Source organism: Epargyreus clarus, unplaced genomic scaffold, assembly GCF_041222505.1.
Source record: "Epargyreus clarus isolate Ecla_fem2 unplaced genomic scaffold, WU_Ecla_fem_2.2 ptg000033l, whole genome shotgun sequence".
NCBI classification, from domain to species: domain Eukaryota; kingdom Metazoa; phylum Arthropoda; class Insecta; order Lepidoptera; family Hesperiidae; genus Epargyreus; species Epargyreus clarus.
The window spans coordinates 5,835,577-5,853,774 of NW_027332238.1; the positions used below are offsets into that span (position 1 = coordinate 5,835,577).

At 43.6% G+C, this 18,198-nt stretch overlaps 2 protein-coding genes across 2 annotated transcripts in view; one reads left to right on the plus strand and one right to left on the minus strand.

Annotated features, from left to right (window-relative positions):
* Window positions 1-767: 767 nt before the first annotated feature.
* On the minus strand, window positions 768-2,099 carry galla-2 (MIP18 family protein galla-2). The gene is made up of 2 exons (XM_073090911.1): window positions 1,737-2,099; window positions 768-1,543 (listed from the first exon to the last, which is right to left on the minus strand). The coding sequence occupies exons 1-2, from the start codon at window positions 2,011-2,013 to the stop codon at window positions 1,356-1,358; spliced, it is 465 nt and encodes a 154-aa protein (XP_072947012.1). The 5' UTR covers window positions 2,014-2,099; the 3' UTR covers window positions 768-1,355.
* Window positions 2,100-2,453: 354 nt separating this feature from the next.
* Window positions 2,454-18,198, plus strand: part of Dap160 (dynamin associated protein 160) — a 41,149-nt gene continuing 25,404 nt past the window's right edge. The window contains exons 1-12 of the mRNA XM_073090542.1: window positions 2,454-2,577; window positions 3,664-3,790; window positions 4,929-5,027; window positions 5,969-6,047; window positions 6,756-7,418; window positions 8,608-8,698; window positions 9,789-9,940; window positions 10,396-10,498; window positions 11,845-11,974; window positions 13,500-13,610; window positions 14,004-14,068; window positions 14,826-15,008. Coding sequence (XP_072946643.1) covers window positions 3,668-3,790; window positions 4,929-5,027; window positions 5,969-6,047; window positions 6,756-7,418; window positions 8,608-8,698; window positions 9,789-9,940; window positions 10,396-10,498; window positions 11,845-11,974; window positions 13,500-13,610; window positions 14,004-14,068; window positions 14,826-15,008 — 1,799 coding nt within the window. The 5' untranslated portion in view covers window positions 2,454-2,577; window positions 3,664-3,667. The remainder of the gene's footprint in view (window positions 2,578-3,663; window positions 3,791-4,928; window positions 5,028-5,968; window positions 6,048-6,755; window positions 7,419-8,607; window positions 8,699-9,788; window positions 9,941-10,395; window positions 10,499-11,844; window positions 11,975-13,499; window positions 13,611-14,003; window positions 14,069-14,825; window positions 15,009-18,198) is intronic.

Here is an 18,198-nt window from a genome sequence, read left to right on the forward strand (position 1 = left end):
AAATAAGTACAACCTTTAGCGGCCCTAGTAGACGCATGATTCTGCATCACATTTTGGCGGGGAACTCAAAATGTGTTCGACTAGTATTAAGACATATTAATCGAAGGCGTTACATCTTAGTCCTCAGGAGTAGCAATGCCTCTATGGGCAACCTTAAGTAGAACTCTTATCTGGGGTTGCTTACAGATGTCCATGTACAGTAGCTTACCATCAGGTGGACTGCATGCTCGTCTGCTACTCCTATATTATACTAGTTTTTGCCCGCGGCTTCGCCCGCGTTGAAAAGGAAATAATATGACATACTAACATTCATAAAACTGAAAATTCGTACCTTCATTGAAATGACAGTGGCGCCATCTGGCGAACATTCGTCGTACCAACTCTGAAACCTTCGTGGGCTCATAGACATCAACTTTGCTAAAGATCATCACTTGATCAAATGCAAAGTTTACGATTATTACAATCCTTACTAATATCGATTAAAGTAATCGATTTTTTTGGTCCAAAAGATCGATTCTCCGATTAATCGATCTTTGATCGCCATCCCTAGTTCCCGTGGGATTTCCGAGATAAAAACTATCCTATGTCCTTTCTCGAGTCTCAGACTATCTTTGTACAAAATTTCATTAAAATCGGTTCAGTGGTTTAGGCGTGAAGAAGAGACAACCAGACAGACAGGCAGACAGACAGAGTTACTTTCGGATTTATAATATTAGTAAGGATAAGGATTAAAAAGGGAACTTTATCAACGTAAAAAAAAGACAATATATGTAAAAACATTTATTTTATTATTAAACATACATTTGAATATTTACAAAATTTCAACTCTATCACAGTTATATTTATAATCTGATTGAATTAATATTGATAGAATCAGAACAAATTATTGATATCAATTTGATTCTACTAACCATAGAACCTATTCACAGATGTCCCTACAGTGACTTACCATCTCTCCGACTGCATGCTCATTATAGTCCACATAAAACTGCTAGTCCCGTCTAGTCTAGGGTCCCGGGTTCGATCCCCGGCCAGACAGATTTCTTAATGATGAATTAAGATTTCTGTTTCTGGGTCTGGGTGTTTGTGTATTTGTCTCTGTGTGTGTCCATAGCACCCACGACACAGGGAATCCTAGTGTGGGGCGGTGAGTGTAGAAAGCGTTTTATAAATGTGGGAGTAACTTAATATTCAGTCTCGTTAGAGAATGTATAGTCCACGTAAAACTAGTCCGCTCTGAATATAGAAACGAATCGCGTCGCCATAGCAAATTGTATGACTACACCTGTTCGCAACAACTTCAGAGCGGACTGGTGGTCAGGAGAGGACTATACCTATGTCTAACGTTAACTCCATTAATTAGCGACACACTGATTGATAATCTGCACCAAGTTGTTATTCTCCAGCGCAGCGGCCACTCTCTCCTTGTCAGCCAGTTGCTTGTTGACTGCATGTTCTGACATGTGTGTACCCTCGGAGACCTCAACCGACACTTTGAACCTGCTCGGGAGGGCTCGGAGGAGTTGCACGCGGATTGAGAGGCCTGGAATATATTATAATGTATAACTAGCTGACCCCACAAACTTTGTGTTGCCATATAAATAAAAAATGTTAAGGGTGAACAACCCTTATCAACAATTGACTATGGCGACGCGATTCATTTCTATATTCAGAGCGGATTAGCTATGGAACTATGAAGGATCCTATCACCATAACACTGAATTATAGTTACTTACCAATCAAAGTAGCCATACTGCAATGAGGAATCGTCGGCGTGAAGTTAACATGCACTAAATTATTCTTATTATCCACTGTGATGTTCCGTTCCTCCACCACACGCAGCTCCTCTAAGGTTAAGGGATGTTCGGGATCATTTATATTCCGTATTAAGTCGAAAATCTCACGCGTATCAAAATCATCGGCAACCTCCTCGTTGTGGTCGTCTGAGGTGATCGCGCGCTCTGATTCCTTCTCGTATACGTGCGGGTTCACGTTGTCCGCTATTTTCGTCATTTTGGATTGATATTTACGGAAAATTCAATTCGTATAGTAAAAAGAAAACACGAGAAATGTCAAATTGTCGAACTTGACAGCTGACTGTTGACATACTTTTTTTTACAAGTTGATTAGCGTTTAGAAACTTTAAAGCCGCGTTCAAATTAACATATTTTTAATAATTATAAATTTATCAAAATAACGATTAGGGTAAACTAAAACTGTAATAATTTAAGACAATGAAAACATAATATACGCTAAATACATCTTAAAGTAAACCTTTATATCTGTAAATTTATAATAACATGATTTATACAGTTTAATACTTTTACATTCTTAAATTATTATTACACGATTTTGTATTTAAATATCGTATTATTGTGAATATTAAAATAATCAGAAATACTTTTTATTCTTTCCAACTTACATTCTAATATTTATTTTAATTTCCAAACGTTCCAAAAACAAATGTCATATGAGTTTGACATTCCCAATTCACCCCGATCAATACATTACAATCTGAAGATTTTCACAATTAATCTTAAACCAAGGGGCGTATCGGCTGTACGGAGAAAAATCTGGGTAAGTTAAATAATAACTGTAACACTTTATTATCACAACGATAAATATTTCTTACATGGAGACATTTCTAATAAAAACCCTTTTATCACCGACCGTTACAAACTTTCTCTAAAATGTCCTTTGTATAGGCATTAAAGGGAAAAAGTAAGTTCTAATGTAAACATTAATGGACGTCCGTGAATATATTCCGTAGCTTTATTTTCCGGGTAAAGAAGAACATAAATATTCATAATATTTCAATATTTGTTTTCTGTCTACCTTATTTTTTTTTGATTTTTACTTTATATTCCTTATATTATAACGAGCTAAGTTCTAGAATTACAGCATAGACGTTCTTAACTTCACTTTTAAACATGCCAGAACCTTGTATATTTCGAATGTTTAAAGGTGGTAGAACCCTTTGTGGTTCGACTCCGGCGGCACCACCGCCACACCTATTTCTACCTAATAACAGCAGTGTTAAGCGCTGCTGTGTTCCGGTTTGAAGGGTGTGGTAAGGGAGACAGACTTTTCCGAGGCGTTCCAGCTTAGTCCTCAGGGGTAGCGGCGCATCTGTGGCCGACCTCAGGTAGGAATATCTAATCCTACCTGGGGTTGATTACAGATGTCCATGGGCGGCAGTAGCCACTTACCATCAGGTGGACTGCATGCTCGTCTGCTACTCTTATATTATAAAAAAAAAAAAAAAAAAAAAAAAAATGTGGCACCATTGTCATGCCTTATAACACACTGCTGTGTTCTGGTTTGAAGGGTGTGGTAAGGGAGATATAGTTTTCCGAGGCATTCCAGCTTAGTCCTTAGGGACAGTGCATCTGTGGCTGACCTCAGATAGGAATATCTAATCCTAATCCTATATATAATATCTAATCCTATCTGGGGTTACTTACAGATGTCCATGGACAGCAGTAGCTACTTACCATCAGCATGCAGTCCACCTGACGGTATGTGGCTACTGCCACTGAAAACAACATCTACCAATATGCTTTAGACTAGCGCAGTGGACTATAGCCTAATCCTTCTCATCCTGAGACGACCATGCCCAGCAGTGTGACAATAATTCTAACATAATCGTAATGTATTCCCCAGCAAAATGGCCGGAGACCCGTGGGTGATCCAGCCACACGAGCATGTGAAGTTTGCGGAGCACTTCAACAATCTTGGACCAGTAAACGGCACCCTCACTGGAGAGCAGGCGAAGAGGTTCATGCTGCAGGTAAAACTTGGTTAAGTTATTTAAGACTAGATGTGATGGCGACTCTGTTGATGTCTATTTAGAATAAAATGTCTATTGTATTTTTATTTTATTTTATTTTTATTTGGGAAACATACAATATTTAATACATACAGTAACTTTCACACAGACATAACAAAAATCAGCAAAGTTTCCACTAATAAATAATACATAAAGGTTTATAAACGTAATTGTTTACACTGTTAGGAGTAGGTATATTGAAATAATAAAATATATATACAAGTAAAAGAAAAAAGAAAGGAAAATAGTACATTACAATACGAGGACGAAAAAATTTTCAGAAAAACATTTTTCGTCCGCGTGTTGTATAAAATTTTATATTACGGGGTCGGAAATGGGGGTTTTGCGCACGCGAAGCGTGCGTAAAACGTCCATTTACGCACGCCGTGATATAAAAGTAATTAGTTACATAATGCAATTTTCAAGAGTCTGTTTCAGTTCCCGCTTGTATGCAAGTATTGAGCAATTAAATATGTCCAATTCTTGTAGATGTTTGTTATAAAAGTTAGAGGAACGATATATGAAATTATTACTTGTATAACCATATTGTATATATCTATCAAGTTCACGTGGTATGCCAGTAAACTGAAATTCTCCCCTCTATATACACAACATCTAATTTGTAATATCTAACGACTCATGTATGGTTCGACTCCGGCGGCACAACCACCAAATCTATTTCTGTTATAACAGCAATGTAGCGCTGCTGTGTTCTGGTTTGACGTGTGGTGAGAGAGACATAAGTTTCTCAGGCATTCCAGCTTAGTCCACAGTGGTAGCAGGGTATTTGTAGCTGACCTCACGTAGGAATCTAATCTTACCTGGGGTTGGTAACAGAAGTCTATGGGCGACAGTAGTAGCTTCAGGTGGACTGCATGGTCATCTTCTTCTCCTATATTACGACACAAAAATAATAAACACTAGCCAATTTCATGGAGTCATATTTATTTGTAAATTTTCCAAAATTCACTATAATTTTCCCTAAATGTCCCAATAGAAAATATGTTCAAAACCTTAATTTTTATAAAAGTATACTATAACACAATAATAATTTTTAAATAAATCCATGATGCTTATGTTAATTTATATTCTCTTACAGTCTCAACTACCGCCACCAATATTGGGTCAGATATGGTCGTTGGCCGACACTAATGCTGACGGGAAGCTGGATTTGAAGGAGTTCTCTATAGCTTGCAAGGTTAGTATAGGTCTATAGTCTACCATTTATCTTGTTTTTTATTATTATTACTGTATGGAATGAAATTGAGGTGATATAAATAATAAAAAATGTGAATTAATTTTAATTTAGTTAGATTATTATTTTGTTATTGTTGTATTACTTTAATATCGTCAAAAATAAGAAACTACCATTTAAAACGTATTTTCTTGATAGGTCAACACCTTTGTTTACATTTTGGACACCTAATTATGAATCAGACTATAGATTATTTGTCGACTAGACTAGATTACTTCTAGATGTGTAGGTGGATCTGTCACCATAGCAGTCTGATGCAGAGGATTCTGGGTTTGATCCCCGGTTAGACAGATATCCTAATGAAGCAGTGCTAGCCTAGTGGTTAAGTAACTCAGCCTCTTGATTGAGCGGTCTGAGGTTCAAATCCCAGGCATGATTCCGATTTTTCAAAGTTATTTACGTATTGGAAATTAATTATCATTTGGTTAAATGGTGAAGGAAACCTCGTGAGTGAAACCTGCATACCTGAGAAATTGAAAAAAAATAAGAAAAGTTTGTAAAGGGATGTGAAGTCTACCAATATGCACTTGTCCAGCGCGGTTGACTATGGCCTAATCCTTCTCATTCTGAGAGACCCTTGACCAGCTGTGGGACAATAATAGGTTGATGATGATTTTTTTTCTTCTGATGTTTTTCATGTAAACAGGCTTTCTCACAATGTTTTCCTTCACCGTTTAAGCAAGTGACAATTAATTTCTAATATGCACATAATTTGAAAAATTAGAGGTGCGTGCCTGTGATTTGAACCTCGGACCCCTTGATCAAGAGGCCGAGTTTCTTAACCACTAGGCTATCACTGTTTTTACACATACACCACATGTACAGGAAAAATCCTATGCAAGTTTGTAATGCGTGCATAAGTATGTGATTTTTTTATTTTTCAGATAATCAACTTGAAACTCCACAATATTGAAATACCAAAAACGCTGCCGCCGTCTTTACTGGCTTCTTTGAGCCCCACTGGTAAGATTTTTATATATATATTTTTTTTAATATAAGAGTAGCAGACGAGCATGCGGTCCACCTGATGGTAAGTGGCTACTGCCGCCCATGGACATCTGTAATCAACCCCAGATAGGATTAGATATTCCTAGCTGAGGTCAGCCACAGATGCGCCGCTACCCCTGAGGACTAAGCTGGAACGCCTCGGAAAAGTCTGTCTCCCTTACCACACCCTTCAAACCGGAACACAGCAGCGCCTAACACTACTATTATTAGGTGGAAATAGGTGTGGCGGTGGTGCCGCCGGAGTCGAACCACAAAGGGTTCTACCACCTTCATTATTTTAATAGTATAATAATCTTTGTGTACAAATTATTTTGGTGTGTATTACTTAGTGATTTTGAAACTTCTGAGCTATTTGGGAATGGAAGTCATTTAAACGACTATAATAATAAAGTGTCGCACTATATTTTACTTGTAAATTCAAGATTCAAATTGATTTACAATTATTAAAACTTACATATTTTTTCTTTTTTCTTTCTTCCAAAATATATGTATAATTTTCAAGACAGATTTTCAAAGAAATTAATTGAAATTAATTAAATTTTATATGCTATTAATTATTTATTTTAATAAACTACCAATTGATCAATTTTTTATTTTCAAATTAAGTAAAATTAAATTAAATACACCGTAAATTCTTTTACATATAAAATATTTTGTTTACAGGTCCCAAGCAACAGTTCCCCCCACCAAAACCACCCATCCCCCCCATGCCGTCCATGCCCGCGATGCAACAACCACTGATCAGTGGCTTGCCAACTCAACCGATGGCTACCCAATCTTTATTAGGCGATTTCGGGAACCAGCCACTAATAAACACAGCTCCGTTGATACCACCAACTAAACCAGTCCCAGACCTTATATCCGGTGTGAAACCACCGCAACCGTTAAGCCAGGCGTTAAGCCAACCGGTTATGAGCCAACCGTTAAACCAACCGGTTATGAGCCAACCGTTAAATCAACCGGTTATGAGCCAACCGTTAAATCAACCAGTTATGAGCCAACCGTTAAATCAACCGGTTATGAGCCAACCGTTAATACCCGCTGCGCCAATCGTACCTATCAGCCAACCACAACCGTTATCCCAACCGTTGATAGCGCCAACAGTACCAATGTCACAACCGTTGGTCCCTCTGAACCAACAACCCTTGATAAACTCGACGACAGTACCGTTGGTCGGACCCACCCCCTTGGTGCCCTCCTCGCAACCCCTAACGGGGGCAGTGGCGAGCCCCCCTCAAGCTACAACAGTCGCCAGCCCCGTCGCAACACAGCCGGTTACTTCTACACCCATTGCTCCGGTTAGAAGTGATTCGTTCTCTAAACCTGGTAAGTAAATAGTTCTTTTATTCGGCTGTGAGTTTGTGTGTGTGTGTGTGTGTGTATTTATAAGCGCGTGTGCGTGTGTATGTGTGTCCAATGTATTTTGGTAAGTTATTTTGTTATCCAGCTGTGATAGTTTGTGTGTGTGTGCGTGTGTCTATGTATTATTTTGTTTATTAATGTTTGTGTGTGTTTGGGTAGGTCAGCGTTTGTGTTAATCGAATACAAAAAGATTTTGAAGTTCTTTGGGCGCGTTTGGGGAAAATGAGAGTAAAGTTTCACGACAACTTTTGAAATCGACACCACAAAGTTAGCAAATAAAATAATACTATGTGTTTTGCAGAAAATACTACCAACAATGTAATTTTAAATATTTTTTTAGATATAATGATTATGATACGATACAATACGTACCAATGATTTTATTGCATATTTTTGTTTTATAATAGTTTCATTTGAGCATATACACATTGATACACACACTTTTTTATTTTTTTAATAAATACGCCAAAGAAGTATAACTTCTTACATGTGTACTTGTACACATACTTTTTTAAATGTGCATACTGTCAGATATTAACGCATTTAAAGAAATAATATCTCTAACTTTATAACATTCATTAATAAGTAATACTATCAAAAAGACTTGTACTGATTATCTGACTCATTCATCATTGCGAATCCTAAACTGTTACAGAAAGTTGGGCAATATTTACCTTTACGACGTAAGCACCCCACTAAGGAAGGATTTTTTGATATTCCACCCCTAAGGGGATTTATATTATGGTTGAAAATTTCGTTGAATATCGGCCAATTTTGAAGCAACCTCTACGAAACGTATTTGGGTTCTGATTAGATATAATGAAACATCTATATTACCATTGGATATCAACCCTAAGGGGGTGAAATAGGGGTTCAAAATTCCTATTATATTATTATTTACTCATACGTACATTTTAATATGGAGTGGTTACTCAAGATACACGGTTTAATTTCTTTATTGTCTACATTTCGACTCAGTTGCGTAGATTGTGGTCACGGCGAAATATCGGCTATGAATAAAGTAATACCGCGTATCATAAGTACCCTTTCAATTCCGCGTAAATTTTAGCCTAAAATCGTACGCTTACGAAGTCGTTGGCAAAAGTGATCTATGTAGTCGGTTTTGTTTTTGAGTGTGGCTGTACGTTCGTAGGTTCGGCGGTGACCAGCCCGACTGATGTACCGATGGGAGTGGTCAGCCCACCACCAGTCGAGTGGGGTATACCCCAACCACAGAAACTCAAGTGAGTATTGAATTAATTTGATATTTTTCAGATTTGAGTAAATAAACTAACATGTATTATACTAAATATTAATATTAAGGGCTAAAACTTTTTTTTTTGTCATCTCAGGTGATATTTACATGGTATAGTCCGCGCCAAACTTCTAGTCCGCTCGGAAGTTGTTGCGCGCAGGTTTAGTTAGCATGTACCTACTCGGTAACGTAAGGGCACACTAACGCAGCTATGTCCGCGGGCGAGGGCGGACAACGGAGAGTGCCGGGGGGCCGCGCTGTCTTCGTCCCGCTGATATCTACAATTGGCTATTCGACGTGACTCGTGTCTATATTCTCAGCGGACTAGCACTTTGGCGCGGACTATATAACTTATGAAAAAATCAATTTTTTGACCCACCCTTGTCTATATTTTTGCTTATTTAAAGCTGTACATTTTGAAGAACTTTGCCCTTGCAAAGTTCTTCACGTCGACCCCTTGGTCGACATAAAGGTTTTACTTTTTTTGACTTATATCACTACTATTTTATGCCAATATATTCTATTTTTTTTTCATTGATTTCCTTTTGTTTTTGCGGACCTTTAGGGGTGTTACTCAATAGGGGTGTAGACACTGATTGATAATCAATTAAAATTATGTGTATTCTTATAGTTATATAGATAGAAACTCCAAAAACCATACTATTAAATCATATACAGGTAAGTTGTATCTATAATTATGTATGTATAATTATGTATCTATATTTGTTGTATGTATGTATAGTCACGTGATCCGAAAGGTGGGATGACGTCACCATACTGACGTTTGGTTATCATTACTTGTAATTAGTGTTCTAGTTGTCTGTGACGGTCGAACGGATGCGCTACGATCCGGTGGTCTTACATATTACGCGTTTCGGCGGTAAAATTGAAAATGAGAATAAAAAAGTATTAATTATTTAATAAAAATAAAATATTTTTAATTTATTCAAATATCTTTTACGGGCCTACTTTAGATGCACTGCTATCAAATAAAATAAATTTCTAAAAAATGTCTACACCCGTATTGATTTTAAAGATGGACGACAGACAAATGAACCTCGAGAACCCTTGCCCTAAAGGTACACGCAGCTGTTCAACGCGACGGACCGCGCGAAGGGCGGCTGGGTGTCGGGCGCGCAGGCGCGCTCCATCATGCTGCAGTCGCGGCTGCCGCAGCAGGCGCTCGCGCAGATCTGGGCGCTCGCCGACCTCGACTCGGACGGGAAGCTCGGTGAGGAGTGGGGGAGATGGGGAGAAGTGGGGAATAGGCTAAGACAGAGGAGAGTGGACTGGATGAAGTGGAATATGGGGAGAGGAGACAATGAGTCGATTGTCTGGCAGTGGGGATCCTGGGGGGGCTAGTAGAATAGTGGGGGAGACGGTGTAATTTGAAAACAAAGAAAGGGGGGAAATAAGATGAATTTGTGGGAGGAGAGAGTAAAATCCCCCCAAAACTGTTATAATAGATCACAAATAATTTGTTTAAAGCAAATTGATTTACAAGTTTTTATTTTACAAACTGGCCGACCACAGGTACTACTACAATCATCACTACATCATCTGGAGATAATTACAGATCTGGGGATAATTACAGATCTGCATGCTGCAGTGACATATCATAAAGTGAATTACTTGTGAGTCTTTTTTTTTTAAAGATATATAAATGTAACGAGGTTTTGTGCCCAGGTTGTGAAGAGTTCGTCCTAGCGATGTATCTGTGTGAAAAAGCAACTCAGGGCGAGCCGGTACCAGCTAAGCTCCCCCCGGAGTTAATACCGCCCACTTTCAGGTAAGGATTGGACTGAAAAGTAAAATTGCAAATGAACATTGTTTATTTATTTATTTACTAAAACACAGCTTTATTTGTTTATGGTATCTAATGTAATAGTTAATATTAAAGTAATAGCCAAAAATGGATTTACATTTTACATTTTAGATACAGTTATATGTTAATCTTTAAATGGCTTTAAATCTTATTGATTATTTGAATACATATTTAATCTGAAATATACACAGGGATATAGGGATGTATTTGGGGGACAGGGCCGCAGGGCTGCAGGGCCTCACAATATAAAAAAAACAGTATTTTTTTTGTAATTTTAAAATATACACTATTTGCACTTCGCAATATTAGTTGAAATAATTTTATTTTTAAATAATGACATAATAATTTAAAAAATAATTTATTTTTAAGACATTTTAACTATTTAACATTTTTTACTAACATTTTACTAAAATAGGACAATAAAGAAGTTATACTTCTTTGGCATAAATTTGGATATAAAAAAAAATAACAAATAAACTCCATGTATGTATGGTTTAAAGGTGGTAGAACCCTTTGCGGTTCGACTCCGGCGGCACCACCGCCACACCTATTTCTACCTAATAACAGCAGTGTTAGGCGCTGCTGTGTTCCGGTATGAAGGGTGTGGTAAGGGAGACAGACTTTTCCGAGGCGTTCCAACTTAGTGCTCAGGGGTAGCGGCGCATCTGTGGCCGGCCTCTGGCAGGAATATCTAATCCTATCTGGGGTTGATTACAAATGTCCATGGGCGGCAGTAGCCACTTACCATCAGGTGGACTGCATGCTCGTCTGCTACTCCTATATTATAAAAAAAAAATGTATTATCCTGTCATAATTGTGTGACGGTGTTTAAGCAATTATTCAAATTTCACTGCAAATGCGTATTCAAATTTCACTAATTTATCTTCTCTTTCATGAGAAGTGCAACTTCTGTAATATACAGGGTGAATGTTTCGAATGATACTTCACTGGCCAACTCCGAAACTATAGGTATTAGCGAAAAATGCTGAAAGGAGTTACGAGGCCGATTTTGATAAAAACTAAAACTGCATTTTTTTTTATCGAACGAGCTGTGATTTGAATGAGTTCATTTTGAAAAAAGTAACACCCTGTATTATTCCATTATCGGATAGTCTCGCTTATAAGGATCAAATTCTGGAAAGTAATGATGAATGAAAAACTTTTTTCGCTAATCTTTATAGTTTCGGATCGGGCCCTGAAGGTCTGTTTGAAAAAATCATTCTGTATATCTCACTGACTAACCTACTAACTGACTAACCGACTAACAACTAAAACCTCTCGTCCCCATCTAGAAAGGCAATTGTTTCTAGACGGGAATCGGTGTCCAGCAACACCAGCGCCAAGTCCTACGAGGAGAGGCGTCGAGAGAATATGGCGAGAGGGCAGGCTGAGCTGGAGAGACGGAGGTCGCAACTCGCTGATGCTCATATGAAGGAAAAGGTAGGTTGGAGATATTCGGTGAGGGCTTTTTATGAGGGAAGATTAGGAGGAGAAGATGGGAGTAAAGATAGAGTTAAAAAGGAGAATAGGTAGAGTTAAAGAGGGGATATTCGTAGCTTGCTGATGCTCATATGAAGGAAAAGGTAAAATGACTGAATTTTGTGTATATTTTAGGAGATAGCTACAAGTAAAAGAGAAGTAGAGAGAAGGAAAAGGTAAGAGAGATGTAGTTTACAGGTGAGTGAGCAGAAAGTATGTAAAGAAGTAGAAGTTTTGGAAAGATGACAGAAAATAAAGCATATGCATTAAGCAATTATGAGCTTATAATGAGAAACAATGGGAGACAGGGAAGACATGAGCGTATATGACAGTTGAAGAGTAGATGGAGAAGATGAGCTAATGATAAAGCCATAGCTTTACGTCTAGCATACTAGACGTGAGGTTTTGTCTAAAAGGACTGATAGTTGGGAGTGTAGGAGTAAGTTTTATGAGGAGAGGAGTGGAGAGAAATTGGCGAGGGGTCAGGCTGAACTGGAGAGACGGAGGTCGCAACTCGCTGCTGCTCATATGGATGAAAAGGTAGGTAGTAAAATAGGGCGATATCCCACCGAAAACAGTTTATTTATGTTTTATTATAATTCGGCCCCAAAAGGGTTTGATTTTTCAATTTCAGTTTTAATTTAATTTTAAGGGATTTAATTCAATTAAAAATTCAGTTGTTTACTGTATTTATCTTTGGGTCACAAACAAGCATATGAGTACCAAATTTCTACTCATTTAGTCCAACAGTTTCGGTGCAAATTAGCTTTGACAGACGGACAGACAGACACATGAGTGACTCTGTAACGTACGGAAATCTGAAAAAAGAATTAATGTATATTTCTGTTGTGGGTCTGGGTGTTTTATAAATCGACGTGGTGTGTGTGTTACCCAAAGACGGAATCTTGCGGGTTTTTAAGCATAGAGAACATTATAATATATCAAAAAGCTAACTAATTATATTTATTTTTGCATGCAATCTAGGAAGCAGAGGTAAGTTATCTTTTTGAAAGTCTAATTTCAAATTTATACACGTAAAAGGGAAACCTGTTTTATTATACACTATAGTGGTTGATATTCCAAAATTATTGAAAAGCTCTACCTACTAAGTTATTAATCACTACGGATTAGAATTTAGAAAATAATAAAAGATAGGAAATTAGAAAAAAATTAACAGACAAATAGAAAAGGTTCAGATTCATGTTATAGTCCGCTCTGAATATAGAAACTAGTCGCGTCGCAACAGCACATTGTAGATATCAGCGGGACTGCGACAGCGCGGCCCACCTGACACGCCGCGCCGCTCTCACACGCGGGGACATGGCGCAGTTAGTGTGCCCAACAACTTCAGAGCGGACTATTAGTTTGACGCGGACTATGCCTATTTTTATGAAGATGTTGATATGAAAATAAATTGTTTATTTATTTTTTAATCATTTACAAAAGATCTAAAAGCACATAGTCCAAAGAATATTCTTCATCACAGGCGGAAAGAGAGCGAAAGGAGCGCGAAGAAGCGGAGAAGCGTGAGAAGTTGCGTCTGGAAGCGCAGAAGAAGGAACAAGAAGAGATGATGAGGAAGCAGAAAGAAGAACAGGTAAGAGATAAGAGATTTGTTAACCAATCAAACTTTTGAAACAAAAATGAAAAGTGAGCAATGCAATCAAGTATTTTAACGTAAAATGATCGAAATGTGGAGGAGTCAGGATTCAATCAATTATTTTTAACGTAACTTGTTCGATACTAAAGATGCAGAAACCGAATAATTCTTTTTAACCTAACACGATTGATTTACGAAATAGTCCGGAATCAATCAATTATTTTTCACAAAATATATACAAAAATGACAGGATACAATTAATTTTATTTAACATAACATGATCGATATACGAAAGAGTCTAGTCCAAATAATTAATTTTAACGTAACTAGGATAAATGAATATGGGAAAATGACGGGATACAATGTATTATTTACACTTTCTGTATTTAGGAAAAACGCGAAGCTGCTAGGAAAGAGATGGAAAGACAATGCCAGCTTGAGTGGGAAAAGAAGAGGTAAGTTTAATTATATTATTTGTTCCTTAATGTGACTTATTCAAATTACGGATTCATTATTAATGTATGCATTCGAAAATCTTTTTATTTATTCCTTCGTCCGCTGTTCTGTCACACGAAAATGACAGGATGCAATTGTTTCTTTTTCTTTCATAGGATACGTCTGTCACACAGATACGAAGGGCGCTATTCTTTTTTGTTCATATTCCTAGCATTGTGAGGAAACGGCACTCAACATGATTTCTGTATGTTACAGATGATGCCAGGATTCAATCAATTATTTTAACGTGTCGTGATTGATATACGCAAAATACAGAATGCAATCAATTATTTTAACGTAATATGATCGGTTTACGAAAAAGACAGCATCGTCACGTCATCAATCCATTATTGTCCCACTGCTGGGCACGGGTCTCCTCTCAGAATGAGAAGGATTAGGCCATAGTCCACCGCGCTGGCCAAGTGCATATTAGTAGACTTCACATACATTTGAGATTTTTTTATAAATATCTCAGGTATGCAGGTTTACTCACGATGTTTTCCTTCACCGTTTAGCAATTGGTAATTAATTTTTAATACGCACATAATTTAGAAAGAGGTTATGCCTAGGATTTGAACCTCGGACCCCTCGATTGAGAAGCCCAGTTTCTTAACCACTAGGCTATCATTGCTTCAAAAAGACAGGAAGTAATCAATTATTTAAATGTAATATGATCATTATACGAAAAATACGTTTCCCTGTTTATCTCTTACTCAGGACACGCGAGTTGGAGGCCATGCGCACCGAGGAACAATCCCGCGTGCTAAGCCTCAAGGCGCGCGGCCAAGCGCTGGCGGGCGAGCTGGGCGCCGCGCAGCAGCGGGCGGCCGGCCTCGCGCGCGACATCCGCGAGACCCGCACCGCCGTCGCCGCGGCCAAGTGCACCATCGACTGCATGCGGTCAGTGGGGGGCACACACACTGTACACACACACTGTAGGGCGGCCGGCCTCGCGCGCGACATCCGCGAGACCCGCACCGCCGTCGCCGCGGCCAAGTGCACCATCGACTGCATGCGGTCAGTGGGGGGCACACACACTGTACACACACACTGTAGGGCGGCCGGCCTCGCGCGCGACATCCGCGAGACCCGCACCGCCGTCGCCGCGGCCAAGTGCACCATCGACTGCATGCGGTCAGTGGGGGGCACACACACTGTACACACACACTGTAGGGCGGCCGGCCTCGCGCGCGACATCCGCGAGACCCGCACCGCCGTCGCCGCGGCCAAGTGCACCATCGACTGCATGCGGTCAGTGGGGGGCACACACACTGTACACACACACTGTAGGGCGGCCGGCCTCGCGCGCGACATCCGCGAGACCCGCACCGCCGTCGCCGCGGCCAAGTGCACCATCGACTGCATGCGGTCAGTGGGGGGCACACACACTGTACACACACACTGTAGGGCGGCCGGCCTCGCGCGCGACATCCGCGAGACCCGCACCGCCGTCGCCGCGGCCAAGTGCACCATCGACTGCATGCGGTCAGTGGGGGGCACACACACTGTACACACACACTGTAGGGCGGCCGGCCTCGCGCGCGACATCCGCGAGACCCGCACCGCCGTCGCCGCGGCCAAGTGCACCATCGACTGCATGCGGTCAGTGGGGGGCACACACACTGTACACACACACTGTAGGGCGGCCGGCCTCGCGCGCGACATCCGCGAGACCCGCACCGCCGTCGCCGCGGCCAAGTGCACCATCGACTGCATGCGGTCAGTGGGGGGCACACACACTGTACACACACACTGTAGGGCGGCCGGCCTCGCGCGCGACATCCGCGAGACCCGCACCGCCGTCGCCGCGGCCAAGTGCACCATCGACTGCATGCGGTCAGTGGGGGGCACACACACTGTACACACACACTGTAGGGCGGCCGGCCTCGCGCGCGACATCCGCGAGACCCGCACCGCCGTCGCCGCGGCCAAGTGCACCATCGACTGCATGCGGTCAGTGGGGGGCACACACACTGTACACACACACTGTAGGGCGGCCGGCCTCGCGCGCGACATCCGCGAGACCCGCACCGCCGTCGCCGCGGCCAAGTGCACCATCGACTGCATGCGGTCAGTGGGGGGCACACACACTGTACACACACACTGTAGGGCGGCCGGCCTCGCGCGCGACATCCGCGAGACCCGCACCGCCGTCGCCGCGGCCAAGTGCACCATCGACTGCATGCGGTCAGTGGGGGGCACACACACTGTACACACACACTGTAGGGCGGCCGGCCTCGCGCGCGACATCCGCGAGACCCGCACCGCCGTCGCCGCGGCCAAGTGCACCATCGACTGCATGCGGTCAGTGGGGGGCACACACACTGTACACACACACTGTAGGGCGGCCGGCCTCGCGCGCGACATCCGCGAGACCCGCACCGCCGTCGCCGCGGCCAAGTGCACCATCGACTGCATGCGGTCAGTGGGGGGCACACACACTGTACACACACACTGTAGGGCGGCCGGCCTCGCGCGCGACATCCGCGAGACCCGCACCGCCGTCGCCGCGGCCAAGTGCACCATCGACTGCATGCGGTCAGTGGGGGGCACACACACTGTACACACACACTGTAGGGCGGCCGGCCTCGCGCGCGACATCCGCGAGACCCGCACCGCCGTCGCCGCGGCCAAGTGCACCATCGACTGCATGCGGTCAGTGGGGGGCACACACACTGTACACACACACTGTAGGGCGGCCGGCCTCGCGCGCGACATCCGCGAGACCCGCACCGCCGTCGCCGCGGCCAAGTGCACCATCGACTGCATGCGGTCAGTGGGGGGCACACACACTGTACACACACACTGTAGGGCGGCCGGCCTCGCGCGCGACATCCGCGAGACCCGCACCGCCGTCGCCGCGGCCAAGTGCACCATCGACTGCATGCGGTCAGTGGGGGGCACACACACTGTACACACACACTGTAGGGCGGCCGGCCTCGCGCGCGACATCCGCGAGACCCGCACCGCCGTCGCCGCGGCCAAGTGCACCATCGACTGCATGCGGTCAGTGGGGGGCACACACACTGTACACACACACTGTAGGGCGGCCGGCCTCGCGCGCGACATCCGCGAGACCCGCACCGCCGTCGCCGCGGCCAAGTGCACCATCGACTGCATGCGGTCAGTGGGGGGCACACACACTGTACACACACACTGTAGGGCGGCCGGCCTCGCGCGCGACATCCGCGAGACCCGCACCGCCGTCGCCGCGGCCAAGTGCACCATCGACTGCATGCGGTCAGTGGGGGGCACACACACTGTACACACACACTGTAGGGCGGCCGGCCTCGCGCGCGACATCCGCGAGACCCGCACCGCCGTCGCCGCGGCCAAGTGCACCATCGACTGCATGCGGTCAGTGGGGGGCACACACACTGTACACACACACTGTAGGGCGGCCGGCCTCGCGCGCGACATCCGCGAGACCCGCACCGCCGTCGCCGCGGCCAAGTGCACCATCGACTGCATGCGGTCAGTGGGGGGCACACACACTGTACACACACACTGTAGGGCGGCCGGCCTCGCGCGCGACATCCGCGAGACCCGCACCGCCGTCGCCGCGGCCAAGTGCACCATCGACTGCATGCGGTCAGTGGGGGGCACACACACTGTACACACACACTGTAGGGCGGCCGGCCTCGCGCGCGACATCCGCGAGACCCGCACCGCCGTCGCCGCGGCCAAGTGCACCATCGACTGCATGCGGTCAGTGGGGGGCACACACACTGTACACACACACTGTAGGGCGGCCGGCCTCGCGCGCGACATCCGCGAGACCCGCACCGCCGTCGCCGCGGCCAAGTGCACCATCGACTGCATGCGGTCAGTGGGGGGCACACACACTGTACACACACACTGTAGGGCGGCCGGCCTCGCGCGCGACATCCGCGAGACCCGCACCGCCGTCGCCGCGGCCAAGTGCACCATCGACTGCATGCGGTCAGTGGGGGGCACACACACTGTACACACACACTGTAGGGCGGCCGGCCTCGCGCGCGACATCCGCGAGACCCGCACCGCCGTCGCCGCGGCCAAGTGCACCATCGACTGCATGCGGTCAGTGGGGGGCACACACACTGTACACACA

Excerpts from the sequence above, each read along its gene's own strand:
- galla-2 (XM_073090911.1), bottom strand. The coding sequence starts at position 2,013 with ATGACGAAAATAGCGGACAACGTGAACCCGCACGTATACGAGAAGGAA. Across the intron at positions 1,544-1,736 it reads CAGTATGGCTACTTTGATTG|GCCTCTCAATCCGCGTGCAA; the intron begins GTAAGTAACTAT and ends AATATATTCCAG.